Source organism: Lepidochelys kempii, chromosome 19, assembly GCF_965140285.1.
Source record: "Lepidochelys kempii isolate rLepKem1 chromosome 19, rLepKem1.hap1, whole genome shotgun sequence".
In the NCBI taxonomy this organism is placed as follows: domain Eukaryota; kingdom Metazoa; phylum Chordata; order Testudines; family Cheloniidae; genus Lepidochelys; species Lepidochelys kempii.
In genome coordinates, this window is record NC_136398.1 from 5,179,466 (window position 1) to 5,199,717 (window position 20,252).

Genomic DNA, 20,252 nt, shown 5'->3' on the forward strand with positions numbered 1-20,252 from the left:
AAATGCATGCTTCAGTCCCTCTGGTGTGCTTTAAAGTTAAGCATGTGCGTAGCTGCTTTGCTGCATTGAAGCCCAAACGTTGACCTTTGTGGCCAGCATACTCTACATGTCACTAGCTGATTGGTCTGCTTTAGAAACCACACACAATGCGGGGCTTTTTTAGCTTCTGCAGAATGTAATAGTGGTTTCTCAGTACTTAACCAAGTTCCCAGACTAATGAAATTTTATTGAAAACTTGTTCCGACCCAGCCTCTCATATGTCTGTAGGTAATTGCATCTTCATCAAAGGCATAACTCTTGGATCGGGTTCAGCAGACCCTCCGTAAATAAGCCCAGGTCCAAGGAGAACCCCCAGAGCCAGGAGTTGTCTTTTATTAGCAAAAACGTTTTTTTTTTGGAGGAAAGGAGGGAGAATATCCCCAGCACCCAAGTTCCATATTTCCCGACTCATTAAAACCTGGTGATTAAAGGTCTCCAAGGCATGATCTGAATCAGAGTGATTAATATGTTCCATATCCCTAAATTGGGGCTAATCATATTTAAAAACCTGCTAAGTTGCATTTCCCCTTCCATATTTCTGAATTAGCCCATTTGAATGTATGGACGTCTCCATGGGAACCCCATTCGGCATTGGAGTGGCAAAGCTCCAGCATGCCAACGCAGCCATTCAACTCCTCTGTAGGGCATTGTCTGTCTCTGACTCACACCTCAGGCTCGGCGGCTAGGAACAGAAAGCATAATCAAGTCAAGCGGGGCCTGCAGGGCTTCAGTTCGACCCTGCCCAGCGAGTGAAAATCCTTCCCTTCTGTTAGCCGCGATGCAAAATGAGCATGGAGGAGCTCTGTCCGTTCTTGAATAGACCAAGGTCTACGCCACAAACAAAGCACCGTTAATTAGTTGCCATCCTTGTTAATGTTGCCAGAGAGGCTGAGAAATGAAAGGGGGCAGAGATCAAGCTGCCATCTTGCCCCCTGCAAAGCAAGGCTGCGCCAGCTCACTACAGACGCTGCGCTGGGCAGAATCTTCTGTTGCCACTGCCAGGTGGTGTGGGTGCAAGTTGTTTATAGTCCCTAGAGGTCCCAGCTGAGATCAGGACCCCATTGCACCAGGTGCTGTATGGACACATAATGCAAGACAGTCCCTGCACTACAGGTCTTACCATCTAAACAGACCAGGCGGGGAAAAAGTGGGAAAACTGCAGCAGAAAGAGGTGATATCCCAGCAGCTGAGCATGTGCTTCGCTTTGCAGACCACGGAACTTTAACATGCGCTTAACTTAAAGTAAGTGTTTTGCTGAATCAGGACCAAAGTGACTCGCCCAAGGTCACAGAGAAGAGGTGTGGCAGAGCCAGGAACCGAATCCAGATCTTCTGAGTGCCCAGCTGGGTAAGGAAGAGGATTTATACCCTCAAGCTGGCAGGTGCCATTCGCCTGTTCTAAAGTTCAAACAAACAGAGGAGGAATTATTTTTAAAAAATCCACAATCATTTTTTCAGAAGGTACAAATGGATTGAAATCAAACGAGTCAATTATCGGTAGTGGCTAGAACTGCGCAGTGATGCTGACTGTGTTAGACAGTAGAGGCCGCATCGTTTCCAGTAAAACCAGCTTTCCAGGCTTTCTAAAATCTCAGGTTTCAAGCCCCATTTAGCTTTAATTTCCAGCAAGTTTTAAAGTGTAAATGCAAATTTACAAGCTCCCCTCCCTCCCCCTGCTTTTGTCACCGTCCATCTCTCCATGCACAGCGTGAAGGAATGAGGGGGTGAGGGGAACAAAACAAAAAACACTTGCTCTCCTTCACAATAGATGCTGCAATTGCATTTTTAGTTGCTGTTAAGCTTTATAGTTTCTCCCCTTCCTTGAAAAGCTGAATGGAACATTTGCTTTTAGTGTGTTTATTGTCGCACCAGATGAATTAATCAAAATTCGCAGCCAGAATGAGGCAGGACCCTCGCTGGTGTTTGCCAGTTTAAGTAAACAGAAATGTGTTTATTTTAATTGATCCCAATTTGACCACTGAGAATATGCTTGTAACAGGATTTTTTTGCCCTCTGCATGTCGGGTGGAATGTAGGCTACTATTTAATTTAAACAGTATGTAAATTACCATCTGCAAAGTGAAGGCTTCAGGACTCCAAAGGCTCTCAGCTATGTGTTATTCCCGCAGTGGATTTTGCCTGATGTGTCAGGCATTGTTAGGAGACCAATTCAGCCTGTCTGCTGAATGGCAGCAAGACCCAAAAGGACAATTCTGTCTGCTGTAAGGATTAGACCGTGGGGCATGTGTGGGACATTTTATTTACATGCTACCTAGACTGGAATCCTCTTTAGTAAACAGCTTTAATCTGTAGGAGAGAAGAGACACTTTATTGCTCTTCCTGGAGGGACTTGCTGTGCTTCTTGTTTAACAATCATGGAGCCTTAAAGTGCCACCAGTTTTGAAGGGGAAGAACTTTTTTTAAAAAAAAAACAAAAAACCCAAATTAAAAAGAAACACCACTCCATGTAATTCCACGGGATTCACCCTGCTGGGCAGATGGAATATTAAAAGCAGCACTGTATGTAACGGTATGTAAGGCGAACGCATGCCCTAGAAGCCTCTGTAGTAAATAAATAATAATGTGGCCCCTTCTTCTGATACTTGTGATGCCCCTTATGCCAGATGGTAGCTGGTGCCTGTGGCCTTGTAGCGTGGCTTCCCGGGGAGGATAAATCAGCGACATGGTCTGAGTGTTATCTAAATGTAACTTGCTATGTTTCGGCACAGACATCAGTCCTGAACTGAGATGGTCAAGCAGCCCACAGGACACTCCCTTCTTCTGGGAATCTCATCCCAACACCCCTGCCTGGTTCTCTGGAAGCAACTGTGCCTCAAGAATTGACTCTAATCAGAGCCCAAGGCAGACACCAAACTCTCCTGTTCCCTCTCTCCCCAAGCTGCCTCTGCACCCCCCGGCATAACTCAGAATTAACCACCACACGGCATGTCTTCCCAAGAGTCCAAACTTGCTCACAGAAGAAGAACTCAGAAGACTGTGTGACAGCGCTGTGACGGGCTGCCCCCCTTCGGATGCCACCTGATGTGCTGAGATACCACTGAGCCTGCCTGTTACGCCAGCCTGGGCACCCTTTTTATCTGTCTTGCTGAGCCAAGCTAGTAAGCTTCCTCAAACCCACACACAGGCAGGACCACACCAAACTGCAGAATGAAACAGACACTGAGATCAGTTCTGGGAAAGTTCAGCTTAAGGGACTTGCCCCAGCACTCAGGTGTCCACCTCCCTTGGAGTGAAGACCCAAAGATATATTATAAAATCTGCCACCTCCCTCCATGTGGAGGAAGGTATGCACAGCCTCTTATCTTCCCCACCCCCTTCAATTATGAACTGTACACACGGGGTTATGTTATAAACAAGAAATACGTTTATTAACGACAAAAGGTGGATTTTAAATGGTTAAAGAGATAGCAAACAGAACAAAGCAGATTACTGAGCAAATAAACCAAAGTATGCAAACTATGCTCAATATACTTAAGAAACAGGTTACAAAATGTAATTTCTTACCCTAAATATTATTTTAGGCAGGTTGCAAAGTTTCTGTGGTTCCAAGTTCCAGTTATATTTCTTTTCAGACTGGACCCATCTCAGTCTGGACTCCCCCTCCCCGGCCTTCCCTTCAGGTGGCTTTAGCAGTCTTTTTTCTTGGGCAGACAGGCCATGGAGAGGAGGAGTCCTGTTTGCCTTCCTCCCCACTCTTAACTAGGATTTACGTAAGATGGGAATCCTTTGTTTCCCCAAACTTGACCTCCCTTCCCTTCCAATGGAAAGTGACAAGTCCCAGGTAATGTTTAGTAGCAGGTGACAAGACCACCTGACCTAGTAGTGTCACAGTTATGTCCCCGGACACCTCCCAGGAGGCAGAGAGATTAGTATCTTCCTGGTTTTGTTGTTCCTTTCTGATGGCTCATCAAATTTGATGGCCTGTCATCTGGTGGGTGTCTTCCCAATACACACCAAGCTGTAATTGTTACATAGTCCATATTCCTAACTTTAGATACCGAAATGATACATGCATACAAAATGGATAATCACATTAAGTAAATTATAACCTTTCCTGTTATATTTTACAAGACCCATCTTGCATAAAATATGTCTCAGTTACGTCATATTCATATCATAAGCATATTTTCGTAAAGAAGATGGAGTTAAATATCACAAGCGCCACCCGGTGAAAACTCCTATACCAATAACGGTTACTACTCGCCTTCATTTGAAGTCACTCTTCATTAGTAGCCATCTTTATTTAAAAACTGCAACTTGAATAGGTAGGAAGCCATGCAGGAAAGCAATCAAACTTGCCCTCGACTTAACAGCAACGAGGGAAAACAATTACATGTTGAAAGGATCTACCATTTCCAAACTACATCAGTGGGCAAATTTTCAGAAGAGCTCACAGCCAGATTTTCAAGTGCCCAGCTCCCAGCAGCTCCCATTGCTCCATTTACAGCCAGATTTTCAAACGGTCTCTGCACCCAGTGCATTGAGCTCTGTTAAAAACCTGAGCTGGTGCTGAGGGTTTTTTTTTTCATAATCCTGGTCCAGAGGTGTGTTTTGGGGTCTGGCCACAGTCTGGTGTTTGTCTGTGTGTTGATCTGGATTCTCTAAGCTGCCCCGACTTCCTTCTGACTTTGCTGGCCAGTTCAGATAACTCATGCAGGGAAATAAGGATGCTGCTTATGCTCTGTTACTGTCTTGTGTAGGGACACAGCCAGGTTCACAACTGAGCTGCTGTCTCCCTGCATAATAGTATTAGCCACCCCATTAGTGAATCTCATGCACCACCACAAATGATAAAATCCCATTACTTCCCAAGCAATGCTCGCCTTCCTCATTGTAATAATTCTCGGCCTGATCTCTCTCGCCGCCCCCCCCCCCCCCCGGCACGGGGCTCTCTCCTTATCTTTAGCAGCAATGGTGATTACTTTTAACAGCCACATCTATCGTGCTGGCTTCAGAGGGACTCCATCAGAATAATGTAGGCACAAAATATAGGTGTGCTACGGAAACAAAAAGTATGGGGTGAAGAGATTGACAACAATTAGTTATTAATAGAAATGTTTGCAATTAGATGTGTGTGTCTATATACATCATTTTTAGTGGTAAGCATTCCACGGCATTGCTCATAAACCAGAGTGTGTTGTGCTAACTCTGGAATACAGTAAGGCTGTCTTAGTGGTTAGAGCAGGGGATCGGGAGTCAGGACTCCTGGGTTCTATTCTCAGCTCTGCGAGGAGAAGATGCCTAGTGGTTAGAGCAGAGAACGGGGAGTCAGCATTTCTGGGTTCAGCTTCCAGCTATTCCACAGAATCATTATGTGATCTTGGCCACATCATTTCATCTTTCCCTGTCTGATTTTCCCATCTGTTAAAATCAGCATAATAATGCCTCCCTTGAGGGCATCATTCATTACTCATTTGAAAGTGCACTGAGACCCTGAGAGGAAAGGCGCTACAGAACAGCACGGTATCATCATTGCTTGAACCCGAAAGTGAAACTGACTAAACAGATCAATCTAATTTCACTTTCCACGGCTGAGGGGAAGTTCAAGAAAATAATCAGCATAAAGTGTGAAAAGTGAATTAGATTGTTAAATTCCTCTCCGTTTTGGCAGTCTGACAAGCGGTTAGTAATGCAGGTGAAGATTTATAAACCCAGATTCAGAGCGGGAGTATGGCTGCTTCGCACCACATTCCTGGCAACAATCCAGTCACCGTAACAAGCCATAGGAGGCTCACCGCAGTTTAGGGAGATGGTGGTACAAAGCAATCACAACAGCTCCCCTTCCTGTCCCCAGTGTGGGGGTGTGACCAAGGGAAAGGGGCCAGGGCCATGGGTTCCCTACACCTTTGCACTCCTTCGTGGCAGCTAAAGATCTGACCCTTTTTGTTAAAATCTATCATTTTATATGGGTCTCGTCCCTTGAAATATTTTCCAGTTAAAGAAGGAACAAGACCAACAGTTCCAACCAGTGTATTTTACTTGTCAAATTATTTTCTTGTTTGGTGGGGAGTGGGTGAGTGATTTTGTTACGTGCTCCCTCCAAACACCAATGCCGCTCACTTTTCTTCTGTCACTTGATCGTGCAAGGTGCTCTCAGCTCCCATTCATGCCATGGGAAAATCTTTACATGGATCGTGACTTGCTGGATTGGGCTCTGAGTTATTTTAAATATGACTTGCAAGTCTGAGCACTTGGCCATAAGTTTGAGGTCTCTTTCATATCCAGGGCAATGCAGGCTTTTGGCAGACGTCTGATTGGAATTACTACTCTATATTCACGTGCTTGGCTGTGCTGTAACATTACACCGTCGTCATTCCTTTCCCATGGACACCTTTTCCGGAATCACAATTCATTTTTGTAGCAGTGACTCTTTAGGCTGTGTACATTTTGGTGTGTGCGTACGCAAGACAGGTAGGGGTGGGGAGAAAGAGGATGAGGCATGGACACGACAGTGAAATATTAATCCAGTGCTTTTCCTAAAGTGATAGAATCTGACTTTTATCCCCACATTTATTGGAAATGACACTATGTATCATTGAGACTTTGGCTGCATGAGGAATCTGTAACTAGAGAGCACCCCACATGATTTTCGTGCCATGCAAAATGTCTGCACACAGAAGCTGGAATGGTTATTCGTTTCTCCCTGTCAAACAGATACACATCCGACAAGCTCATATGTTAACCTGCTGTCAGCAAGCCAAGTAACAAGGAAGAAGGGGGCCTCTCCTTCCATTGAGCAGCTGTGCACGGTGCATTCATACCGTGACCCAAGTGAGATTCATTTCCCTGTGGAGAGTGGCAGACAATATTCCACTCCCACAGGTGTCTGGTGTGGGGGGCAGCGATAGAACATGGAGACTTGGGGACCTTGTTATTTCCAAACTGATGCTCTTGCAACGTGTGAGATGGTGCTGCATTGCCAGGGGAATTTCCTTGTCAAATAGTCAGAGACGAATGGTTTAAGCCTTTATTGATTCATGTGATTTTCTTTCATGTACTGTAATTCCACAGTAAATGAGAGCTGGATGCAATTATTGCAGGTACTTATTTTGCCATGACAGGGCTGTGCGTACTGCCATTCAGTCGGATGCCCTTTTACTGCAGTTTTACCAAGGCAGTTTAGACATAAAACCTGGGTGCTGACAAACCTTGTACATAATTGTACCCTTGCAATATTCTCCCCCAGCTGAAAGCATAATTGGATCTACACAGGCAATAAGCAGGAGCGGCTGCCATTATGGAAGGGTAGCTGAGTCCCCCACTGCTTCGATTCCCTTGAAGTCTGCAAAGATTGGCTTCCAAAGCAGATATGAGCTCCAGCTATGAAGCTCAGATCCCAAAAATGTAACTGTCTAAAGATGCTGGGACCTAAGTGTTTGGTTCAACCCATGATAGAGACTTGAGGCCATCTGTGAAATTCAGAGCCAGATCAGGGTGCCGATTCCCAGGCCCAGATGTGTCGTAATCTTGAGCTGCAAGAAGCATCTGAAGGGAAAACAAGGTGTCTTGTGGCCCAAGTCAGCCCCTCTATTGACACTAATTTGACAGTCGTTGCCAGGTTCTCTGTTGGTGCAGCCACTTCTAGAAACTGGGCTGAACACACCTTGTTTCACACAGCTCACCGAGCCATCACTCAATGGTCATAAGTTTTGGTCACTACCAATCTGGGCTTGAATTCAGATTAGCAATGAGAGACTCCAATAACCGGCTAGTTCTGAGTTGTCTAGGTGCCACCTCCTCCTCCCCTGAGGTGCTTTATAAGAACTGCCTCCATCATTCCACCCAGAGCCCAGCTGTGTCTCTTTGAGCTGCATGTCAGGTTGGGCTAATTTAACGGCTCGATCCTGCAGAGCGATCAGTATCCAGGGGCATAAAACCTGCACCTCTTTCAATTCAGTAGAGACCTGTAATCCAGAGGTTTGCAGCCGGGGTGCGTTCTTGAATCCCAGTGTGAAATCAATGGGGTATATGCCGGAGTATCTTGTGCTGGAGAAATTAGCTTCTGGTGCAGGAGAACTTCTCAGTCGCTTACCACGGAAGTCACACAGCATTGAGATGTGCTTCCTCGTGCTTTCCCAGGGCAAGGTGTATCCATCGCTCTTGGGATACTTTACTTGCATTGGTAGGTACAGTTGGTTTCACTCCAAAACAGCATGCGGTCCACTGATTAATCCAGAGGTTTTTGCAGCTAAATTGCTTTCGTTGAGACTTGGGTCATCTTTAATTTTTTTCTAATTCTGCTATTTTGGCTTTTTAGTTATATCTTGTGGAAACCCAGGGACTCCAAGCAACGCACGAGTTGTATTTAATGACGGCTTGGTTTTCTCCAGCTCCATTATTTATCAGTGCCGGGAAGGCTATTATTCCACAGGAGTGCTGAGCAGACACTGTACTGTCAATGGAACCTGGACAGGCAGCTCTCCTGAGTGTACAGGTGAGCATCTGAGTGGATTCCTGGAAGACAAGGTAAATAACAATCATAAGGCCCTGGGGCTAGGTTTTCAAAGAGTGCATGTGACTCGAGTTTAAGACTTGCAGGCATCAGCATGCACATGTCAACGCATCGTGTTCAGAAGTGTCATAAAACTATCTACTGCCAGTGGAAATAATTCTTCGGGCAAACTCCTTGAGGCCCGTGAGTGCCTCATGGAATATTCCAGCTTCAGGTGGTCTTTTCAGCTGAGCTACATGCTCTGCAGTCATAAATCTCATGACTAGACGTAAGGTCTACTACAGAGTAGTCCTGACCTATGGTGTGTCAGCTCCCAGAACGTGCCCTGATTTGGCCATAGCCCAGAAGCTTTTGTTGAACATATAGTGTGCTCACTTGGGTCATTAGAATGATGGATGAAATAAGGCCTGTGTTAAGGAAATGTATTCTGTCAGCAAACAACATACAGCATCTAGGACAAACAGGGGCAAGTCATGTGTAAAGGCATGTTAACTGGTTATGATTAAACCTCAGGGCCCCCATAATGTGCTAATTAACACGTTGTTTTGCACAATGCTAGGCCTTAGTGCCATTTGTTATGATTATTGTCCACTCCACTGAGCATGGGCAAAGTTTTCTGTACACACCTCTTCCAAACTTTGCCCTGGTTGATCCAGCTCCCTGGTTTGCGCTGTAGCCCATACCTCTCGGTGGCTGATAGATCACCATCATCCATTGAAAGTCAGCGGGGACTGTGGGGTTTCTAGCCATTGCGTATCCATATGCTTGAGACAGGCGACATGCACCAGAAAATTTAACCATTGCATCTTCTCCTTTCCCAGTGATAAACTGTGGGGATCCTGGTGTACCAGCCAATGGCTTTAGGCTGGGAAATGACTTTAACTACAATAAAACTGTAGTGTTTCAGTGCATACCTGGCTACATGATGGAGTCGGACAGGGCATCCTCTTTGATTTGCACAAAAGACCGAACCTGGAACGGCACCAAACCTGTCTGCAAGGGTGAGACCCCATTTCCTATAAATGTCTGAGGATGTTAGGTTACAGGCCTCAAGGCTCCTGTAGCTAATGATATCTTAGTAAGCTTTACTGCGAAAGTGCCCTACAACTACATGGGGCCAGACTCTGAACTCTTTGCTCTTATTGATGAAGCAATTTTATGAGTAGTCATTGTAACTACTGGTGAGTAACTGGTCACCAGTGGGAGTTAAAGGGCTCATGCTCTGAACCATAGCAATTCCTGACTCATCCAAGCAAATTATGCTGAGTAGGTCCAAAAATAATGACCATCTAACCTGTACTGTAGTTTGAAAGAAAGAAATGCTCCTATATTTACCTTGCAGGGATACCGTTTACTCTGAAATTGCCCAGGCACTGTATGATACATCACATGCAGCCAAATAGTCACAAATAGGACATTCACTGGACTGCAGTTCAGCATGGCCAGTGAAGGTAAATCTTCTGCTTCCTAGGAGAACCTGGATCTGATTCTCCATTGCCCTGCACCAGGGCAGAGTGTTTCCATTCTGAGTTAGAAGCACGTTGCTATTCCCCCACCCTCACACACATCCTTTGCCCTGGTGTAAATAGCTGCAAATGGTTACTTCATGCAGCTCATTCTCCTTGGAGGGACACTTGGCACCGTGCACATTGTCACATTTGCCCTGTTAGTGTCACCTGACAGATAGCAGGAGGTCAAGATGCACAGAACACAGAAGGCTTGCAGGAGCGCGTGCAATAAATGATTTTTAAAGGTAGCAACCACTCCAGCTCCTCTGGGCAGCCCAGTTGTATGCATGATGTGCAGTAGGAGGGACGATCGGCCCCAGCCTGGTTAAAAGTGGGCTACAGAGTCTATCGTTGTAAGCATCCCAATGCACAAGAGGATCCAAAAGTAGCCACCACAGTGTGGAACCTGCACTGTAGTTTAGAAGATATAAATAATCCATGCCTTTACCTTGTAGAGAGATACTTTGAAATTACCCAGCCGCTGCAAAATGCTTAACCTGTGCAGTTTATGGTTTCTTAAGTATGACTTACTAATCCAGTTGCATGAATATCTCAGGTTCCAATAACTGTTGCATTACGCTCGTAAGTACTTCCTGTAGAAATGATTGACGGTATTATAGCTCTGCCATGCTTAACGTTCTGTTGAGCTGTGTATATACTCTAGTCTGCAGAGGAACTTTCACACTGGGGTAATCCGTCCAGCCTACGGTAGCTCAGATTTAAGAATCACATCGTTTTCATGTGTTTGCCATAGTTTCTTCTTTGCCACTGTTCGATGTTTAATGGTTTTTCACTCTGTCTTGACCCACTCTCACCACCTTGGTATCGCACAGAGCTGAGCACTATCCACACCCAACGTTCCTTTGGCAATCCCAGCCTAAATCTGCAACTCAGTATCTTTCAATCAACGTAACAGTGTGTGATGGTTGAGCTAATGCAAACCATTCTTAACAAACCTCAGAACCAGCCGGACACGCCATGGTTTGAAAGGGAGAGTTGAAGAACCTATGGCCCCTATTAAAGATCAAAATGTGTCCAATTAAAAATATGTATATATGAAAGCCACACTTTATTTGAAAACAAACATGGACAGCAAGTGCCCTCTAAAACAGAGCTTTCTCCTAACTGGGGTAGCCTCAAAGGGTCAGATTCTGATCCCATTTGCACCAGGATAACTCTGGAGTAACCCCATTGACTTCAGTGGGATTATTGGGGATTTACATCATTGTAAAAGAGATTTGAGTCTCCCTCATTATGAATGGATGAAGCACTTTGCATAAATATGCAAGTCTTCACCCCAAACTCAAATCAAACCTGAATGAAGCATTTTCTTCAGCCTCCCAAAAGGTCTGGAAAGCTTTTCTACCCCCTGCTTGTATTATTTTTTCAGTGCTGTGGTTGCCTCTGCTTCTCTGCTCAGAAGGCAGATGCACTGGGCATCTTGCAAGAAAGGCTGATTTCTTTGTCAGTGTTTGGCTGACCCAGGGGTGCCGACAAAATGGGAAGCAGCATCTGGATGCTCGTCTGATCTCAGTCTGCGAAGTTCTTAAGGTCCACCTGTCAGAAATGCAGGTCACTTGGGATCTTCCATAAATACTTCACTCCCCTGCAAGGCTGTGAAGATAAATGCTTCCTTCTTTTTTCTTCTTGCCACTTTGAGCTAATGTAGCAAGAGCAAGACACAATGTGGCTAGATTCTCACTTGGGAGCTACATTGATTTACACGACCAGCTGAGAATCTGGCCCAGTGCTCATATGCACTTGAAAGCAGAGTATTATAAAACTTTCCAACCAGGCAAAATTCAACCTAGTTGTTGAGTTAATCACTAACTTGAAACTTGTCTAGGTTTTCCAAAATCTATGAAACTTCTGGAGAATGTGGGGTGATGTTCCAACTAAACTGGAATCAGATTCATAATCTTAGGTGGAAACTAGCAAAAGCCTGGTGATCTGACTGTGACGTTTGGGATTTGATTGACCCTAAAACTCAAAGCAAAATCCCAGGATTTACAAACACACATGCATATAACAGAAAGTTTGTACAGACCCCCCCCCCCTTATAGCTAAATTCCCTGTGATGCATTCAGTTCACAGGAAGTAACTTTGATTCTATGTGGATTTGTTTGTTTATCGAAATAACTACACTGAGAAGTCATTAGAACTGAATATGCTTTTTGTTTGCTGCTCAGCTATCACCTGTAAATCCCCACAAGTCATCCCCAATGGGAAAGTCGTGGGCTCAGATTTCAGCTGGGGCTCAAGCGTGAGCTATGCCTGCCTAGAAGGATACCAGCTCTCACTACCTGCTGTCCTGACTTGTGAAGGGAATGGGACATGGACTGGAGAACTGCCACAGTGTTTTCGTAAGCAGACATCCATGTGTATTCATATGCAAATGGGATGGAGCACTAGCCTTAAAGTCCAACCCCCCTGTGCCCCACGACCTCCAAAGGATTAGTCATTCTTGATCCAATTAATGGTCCGTCCAACCTAGTATCTTCTCTCAAGCAATGGCTGGTACCAGACGTTTGAGAGAGAGGTATGAAATCTCAGTAATGGACAATTATGGCATAACCTGCCCATAGGAGAAGTTTCTTCCCACCCATACACAATTAGTGATAGACTTATTCCCCCAACCTTTAGATAGCATCATGGCTCATGGATGCACCCACAGTAGCAGGAAATATTTTGAATGAAAGGCAAAACACTTTTCTACAAAGCATAACCTTGGCTGCTGGTCTGGAAATTGCTTGGTGCATAAAAGTTAACTGCACCTCGGAAGGAGATATTAGAGATAGTGACCCAGTTGTTAATACTGTCCATTAAAGGTGTGCCTGATGGGAGATGAAACTCATGGTGGGATTTTATACATTGTTTCTCAAATAATGGGAATTAGCTATTGTCTTAGATCAGGACATGGGTGGTCAGACCTAGCGGTGAGAGCAGGAGTCTGATGCCTGGAACCAGAGGTCAGAGGCAAAGTCAAGAACTAAGCCAAGGATCGGAGCTGGAATCAGTAACAGGGATGTGGTGTAAAAGCAGGGATCTGGAACAAGCAAGTAGGGCAAGAACACAACAGGAAGTCAGGAATCAGGAAAAAGGCAGGTCTCAGGAGTCAGGCAAGAAGACAGGGGTCCAATGTTGCAACCAGCCAAGGATTCAAATAGTTACTCAGGCAAATTCCTGTGCCTCCTTCTGACTTAAATAGTGAGTCGGAGCCAATCAAAGAGGCCAGTTGGGAGCTTTGTGGGCGGTGCCTAAGGTGACCTAGGTAGGGTTCACCAGCCCACACTCCCGGTTAGTACCAGTAAGCTGGTGGGTGGTGGCTGTGGTCTGAGGACTGTATGGGGACCCAGGCTTGAGACCCTCCCCCCACAATCCCTCACAGCTATGTCTGTGCCTCAGTGGGAAATCCTTGTCCCATCCTCACAAGACAAGGACTTCCCAATGGGGCATTAAACATTCATATGGGTTTGGAGACCTAACTCCAGTGATTCTTGACCCCAGGTGAAATCCTGACCCCACTGAGATCAATGGGAATTTTACCACTGACTTCAGTGAGGCAAGGGTGTCACCCCATCGGGACAGAGTTGGATGGCAGCATGCTGGCGAAAAGGAAGAAGTATAGCGCTCTGAATGATAGGGCCAGGAGTTTTGGGTGCTCTCCCCATCCCTGCCACCTGCTTGCTCTGCATGTTAACCAATTGCTGCGTGCCTCAGTTTCCCCTACTGTTGCAACATGGAGACAACTCATCGCCACCTTAGAGGGGTGGTGTGAAGATAATCAATCAGGACCCAGCTTTCCAAGCACTTAGCATGCAAAACGGGGGCCAGATTTTCAAAAGACCCCAACACCCACCATGCACCCAATGTGCAGTGCACTTCTGAAAGTCTGGCCCTGACTTAAATGCCTCAGTTGGAGCTGAGCTCTTCTGAAATTCTGGCCCCTGCGGCGTGTGAAGGCCTTGTATGAAAAGAGCTCCGTAGTGTTACAGCAAGCCTTGGAATGTGCAGCAAAGGCAGGGCCCTGTGGCTGGATGAAAACCTGTGTGTGCGATTCAATACAGATTAGTGAAACAGCTCAAAATGATAAAGCCGGATTTTAGCTTTGAGTATTTGGCAGCTGCACAATAGCCATTTTCATATTAAACAGCACAAAGACCTGACCTTACACCTTTCCCCGGCTATTATATAATTAACGGACTTTACATGTGACATGGCTCTGCATGACAATTTGACACTGTGCAATTAAAGATACAGTCAAAGTTAAGCACACCATTGTGGAGAAAAAAGACCAAAAAAAAGGATCCAAACCGTCTGTTCCTCCTCCCTGCCAGGAGATGCTGGAAAGTGAAAGTTAATTAAACAGTAATTGACAAAAAGACAGAAGTGAGCAGAAAGCAGCCAGCGTACCTTCTGCCACTAGTAATTTCCTGAGCCATTGCAGCGCTTGAAAGCTGGGGTTGGGAGTTTTTGGCCATTAATAGAATTGTCTTTAACCCATTAACACTATTTGCCTTTACTGAGATTCATTGCCATCCTCTGACTACCCTTTGGCTTTTCTAGCTGTGTTTTGTGGTGATCCCGGGACACCAGCTCAGGGCAGGAGAGAAGACAGAGGATTCACTTACCGCTCATCTGTTTCATTCTCCTGCCTGTCCCCACTGGTGCTGGTGGGCTCAGCTCGGAGGTTCTGTCAGTCTGATGGGACGTGGAGTGGAACACAGCCCAGCTGCATAGGTAAGGGGGCATCCTGAATCTGACTTCTCATTCCAAACCTTCAACTGTCCCTTCCCTCATCAATCTACTCAGTTTCTCTTCCACAATTTCTCCTACCCCCTTTCACCTACTTACTCGGCCCTGTCCCCTGTGGATCTTTTTCTGCAGAGAAGACCAGTACATGGCAAACTCACTTTCCTTCTGCTAACTTGTCAGACCCTCCTCCCCATTAAATCTCAGAACAGATCTGGGTATGGGCTCACCTCACTTGCAAGCTTCCCAGGCCCCAGATGCTTGCTCTGCCTATTGGCCATCTGCACCGTCCATCCGTATTTCATGGCAAAGTCCCAGTCCCTGGAACCTGTGGGAGATTTTTGCTGTTGGGACCCAGGGCCACATTTCCAGAAGTTCTCAGCACCCACAACTGGGGCCAGATTGTCACAAGAGCTCCTGGTGGAACAAAGTAAAGTGCAGCATGTGTGTCCTCTGTAACATGCTGCATTTGAATGGGACCCAAAATGGCAGCTGCTCCCAGCAGAACAGGAGACCTCTGGAAAGGTAAAGGTGCTGTCCATAGAATACAGAACCATATGAGTTACTGTGCATAGCTGTGGAGTTGAGCTGCTGACTTGGACACAGATCCCCATATCCCTAACATATTCCTTGTCTGTCACTTCCCAGTGGTTTCCAAGGCCCCACGAAAGCTCAGAGCAGTACATAATCATTAGTAGTCGTACCATTCTCATCTGTTTCTAGCTTCAGTATTTGACTCGGGCCTCTGTGGCAATGAATTCCACGGGCTGATGACATGCCATCTATCCCTCTAACTTGTCCATCAAACTATTCATTTCTAATGCCACAATCACCTTATTATCCAGGCACCAGGAGCAGCTGCATTGCTCTAAATTTACCTGCCATCAGTCACATCCTTGGTCTCATATGTGGGTTGGTGTGATGAGGAAAAACTAATCAGATTTCATTTGACCATTCATGATGTTTAATCTAGCAAGTTAGCCAAGTACACATGTACCATTAGCTATGCATGTAGGCATTTAACTACCACAGTTGGGTTCGCCTCCAATGTTTCATCACTTCTCCACGATTACTTATTCAGGGCCCTGTAATATACACTCAGGATGTGGCATCCATACATTTGGAAGAGTGTAGCATTGAAGAGCGCAATAACAGTCGTTTGAATTGCCAGAGAAATTTACTTTCATACTTCAAATTTGTCTCCCTAATACAAATCACAGGAAAGGAAAAAACTTGTCTGCCTGTGAAAACCTTGATCCAACATGTCTATTTCCAGTCCAGGCAGCCAATAAAAAAGCATTATTTATTCAGATCCCATCCGATCTTGAGGTTCATTAGATGGCCGGGCTCTCAGGTCCCCAAAATACAGCCTGGAGACCCAGATTTAATACACCTCACCTGGCGTGATCCGTCAGCCTCCACCTCATCTGTGGGATGGGACTTCATTTTAGTTAGTTAGTTAGTGAGTTTAGACACTCTGATTTATCTGGGGGCCTCCATCAGATGCCATGGAAACCGCACTGGTGATAAATGACAAAAGGTCAGCAGAGCTGAATAAGTGAAATGAATTAGCTTGTGTGTTGCAGCCCCAGACCAGCTGCACTTTGTATCCCTTGTTTACTGACTCAGTGCAGTTCCCAAGGACCTGCAGAGAGCTCAGGGAAGCACGTAAGGATGCTGTATGGAGAGGCTGATTAGTCAGCTCATAAGGAATAAAAATCCAGGCCTGTTAGTTACAGCATTGGTGTGCCCTTTTCCTCTTAACTGCCATGAGGAGAGGGAGTGATCTCTGCTCCTGCTGTGTGTTTGATTGTGAGGGCTTTTCTCACTGTGTGTGTTTCCTATGTCTGGATACATCCGATTCATTTGAGTCTCTTTTTAGCTAAGGGAAAGAGTTACCAGGGAAGGTTTGATCCCGCTCAGTGCGGTTCAGAGTGCTTCACGTAGCAGCTCAGTGTAAACCGGCATGAAGAACAGGCTCGTGGCCACAGGAGACCCCGATCCGGCATTGTGGAGAGTCTGCATGCACTCCTGTTGTCTGTTGACATCTGCCTGTCCTGTGCACTTACACCAGGCCCTCACCAAGCTGTCTGAGCCCCTGCTAGTGCTAGTGTGGCTAATGTCGCAATCACACTCCCTGTTTTTATCCTGTGCTCCAGCACACAGGGAGCTTGTGACTTACTTCTGCTCGGTGCACACGGCGATGGCTAGTGTTTAAACTTCGGTGCATCTGTGCACTGCCTATTCCTGCTGAGCCCAAGTCAAGGACTCGGGATCAAGGCCTGAATGCAATGCCCATGTACATTGCCCACAGCCGATTTTTCACCCAGGTCACCTACTGATCCATCCTAGCCGCTGTGCTCAGCCCATTGCTGGGCAGAGTCTTAGTCAGAGCTGCTCCTCCTGTTCCAAACATTTCGCCCATTCTCAGCCCCCTGCAGGAGAGGGGGCTTTTCAGCTTCACGCTGTCCTATCAAGCTCATAGGTTCACAAAAGCACACAGAGTCTGCAAGGAAATGGCACTTTGTCAGCCAGTACTGCTTCCCCCATGGATCCAGCAGGGGACTGTCCATCCTCAGTATCTTTGCTTGTGTGTTTGGTTGGTTTGTTTTTTCATCTCCCAATCAGCCTTGCTGCTGCTACCTATCAGGCAAGGATTACAGCTTCTTTGATCAGTTTGGAACTCGAGGACAAACTTGATACATTTCAGCTTTCATTCAATTGATTCACAGCTCTTGTCTTCGCACTGGAAGAAGAAAGTGATATATGCTGTAATGGCAACGGCAGGTATTTCTCCTGACTTGCATGTATCCATCTTCTGATGGATTGAGACCAAACTAGGCATAAAGAGAGATTATGTATCTGAGATGCATTAACATCTCCAGTCACCATCAATCACCATGAAATAGCAGGGTTCTGAGATGAGCGTTCGGTGACAGAGGCAGCCGAGCGGAATCCTGATGGAAAACCACACCGAGCAACTTTCATAACACTGCTTGTCCCCCGCAGCAAGGCAGAGAAGATATAAAGGGAGCTAGCACCTCTCGTAGGCCAAAACCAAAAGGTCATGTCAGAGCACAATTGCGTTGCCCATGGGTGACCCAGTACCATAATAACTGTAGCACAGATGGGATTTACATGTCAAGACTGGGACCTGTTTCACTGCAGATTATTGTAGCAGAATCCAGCTATTCCAGGGCGGTGCATGGAACTTGGAATCTAACCACTATTATTGCCTGTGTAAACCCTGCCTGGAGCATTAGAAAATGAGATTGAACAAACAACCCCGTTGATAGAGAGAAAATGACCAATAAACCAAGAGGCTGCACATCAATGCGCAAAGTGACAACATCTCGGCATCGTCCAAACGGCCCGGGAAGGGGTTTTGTAATACTTGAAATGCCCAGATGGGGGAAACATTACCAATATGCCTTTAAAAATGCTTGGATCTCCCATCCCACCCGGGCAGTGATAATGGAACAGTCTGTTAGACATTCTGTGGTGCCAGGTGCAGCTGGGGGAACTGTCTGTGTCTCTAAATTAAGATTGTGGGTTGGGTCCTGCTTACCCATGGGCTTAAAGACACTCTCTAGAGGTGCTTGAAAAATGGGATTTGGGGGAGGATTTTTTACCCCAAAAAAATGGTTCCTGTTATAAGTTACTAAATTTTTCCAACCACTTTTGCACTTTCCTCAACTATGGCCAGGTGACTTAGGAACTCCTGCTGTAGCTTTGGTGCATGCTATTGGAATGCTCCCAGGCCAGCCTGGGATGCCACGGTACCTGCTTGTGCACGGATCCCAGGTCTAATAATGTACTGAATCAACTGTTGCGAATGGTGTGTAGAACTGGAAAAGAGAGGGAAATATACCTCACTGGTGGATTTTTATCTTGTTTATTTTTCCCTGAGGGGTGCAGTGGTTCCCGTTACACTGTGTTGGACCCACCACAGACTAAGAGACAGAAATAGTTGTTTAATTCTCTCTGATGGTACATATTAGTTCTGTCGCAAAATACATAAGTCCCACGTGAAAAGGAAGGTGAAACAGCTGTAGAGCGAGCCGGGAGGATGCGTAGCTCTGGAATGGATTTCACTAACACCCTCAGTCTCTGAGTCCTTTTAATATTGCTGTGTTCATTTTTTTTCTATTTAAGATCCAACTCTCACTACCTGTGCAGACCCTGGTGTGCCGCTCTTTGGAATGCAGAACAATTCCCAAGGTTATCAGGTAATGTAATTACCATCATATCCCCATGTCACTTTCTCCATTACACAAGTACAAATTGCGTAGACTCTGCAACCTGTACTGTTGTCGGTTAGCGCTGACTTGCTCAAGAAGTCCCTGGGACCTCAATTAGACTTCACGCCTATGGGCTCTTGCCAGAGTGTGCAATGATTCCACAGCGAACCTTCAGTGTGTTTAAGTATTAGATTTATGCTGTTAATTACGCTGCTAACTAAGATTTATTATTAGTGGAATTGGTATTAGCATTGCATGCCCTGTTTCCATTACTTTTAAATCCAAATCACTTAAGTGGCTTTACTAATCTCAGGCTTGATGGGGGAAGAAATCAATGTAATGTCCTGGAGAGATCTCCTCCAGGTTCCACCTGTGCATTCCCATCCTGTGTTTTACACAAGACCCCTTACATGCTAGGGTGGGATATGAGGAGGGATTAGTTAATTGGATGTGGGCTTTCCTCCGAAAGTGGATTTTTTGAGTAAAGCTGCTAATTTGTTACCTTGATCCAGGGGTTAGTGTGTTAATTCTAGGTCCTCATTAATATGGAGATGCCGCAAGTGTGATTTTTTTTTTTTTTTGGTAAGTGGCGTTGGCGAGATTGCTGAGCCACACTGGTACCCATGCTGTGAATGAGACTGGTCTCTTGGGCTGTGTTAAGGAGAGCCGGCCATCATCAGCCAGGTGGAACCCCGCAAGAGCCTGCACATGGCAAAACATCACAAAATCAGAATGTTTGTAGATTGGCTGATGAGGAGGTGGTACTGTGTGGGAGAAACTGCAGGGGAAAATCTTATGTTACTTTTGTCCTTGTGGGAGGCGGAAAGATGATCAAATGTGCCAAATTTCCAGTTGTCTTTGAATGTTGAGCCTGCAGAAAAGATTAGTAAGCACCCACACGTGCAAATGCCAGGAAGTTGTGATAACTGGAGTCAGAAAGGTGTGTACACCTCAATCAGTCATTTCCCTCTAATCCCTGTGATCACGGGTGAAGTCCTGGCAACATGCCCATTTGTCTTAAGAGCGGGCTAGGATTACACCCCACTATGCATCTTGAACTTCCATGTAAAAAAATGAAATAATGTTTCTGATAGTTTGTTAGTTTGGGGGGTTTCTTTAATGATCAAAATGTTTAAGCAACAAAAACCCGCCAACAGCAAAAAACAACTAAAAAAGAGCAGAGTTTATACAGAATTTAGAAGTGAAAAGTGCTCTCTCACTTTTTTTTTTAATTTTTAATG

At 45.6% G+C, this 20,252-nt stretch overlaps 1 protein-coding gene across 7 annotated transcripts in view; it reads left to right on the forward strand.

Annotated features, from left to right (window-relative positions):
- The window catches only part of CSMD2 (CUB and Sushi multiple domains 2), a 541,235-nt gene that overhangs the window by 499,526 nt on the left and 21,457 nt on the right, over positions 1 to 20,252 (forward strand). For all 7 annotated transcript variants that reach the window (XM_073317325.2, XM_073317326.2, XM_073317333.2 and 4 more), the window contains 5 exons: positions 8,316 to 8,492; positions 9,332 to 9,511; positions 12,208 to 12,381; positions 14,585 to 14,758; positions 18,926 to 18,999. In XM_073317325.2, coding sequence (XP_073173426.2) covers positions 8,316 to 8,492; positions 9,332 to 9,511; positions 12,208 to 12,381; positions 14,585 to 14,758; positions 18,926 to 18,999 — 779 coding nt within the window. The remainder of the gene's footprint in view (positions 1 to 8,315; positions 8,493 to 9,331; positions 9,512 to 12,207; positions 12,382 to 14,584; positions 14,759 to 18,925; positions 19,000 to 20,252) is intronic.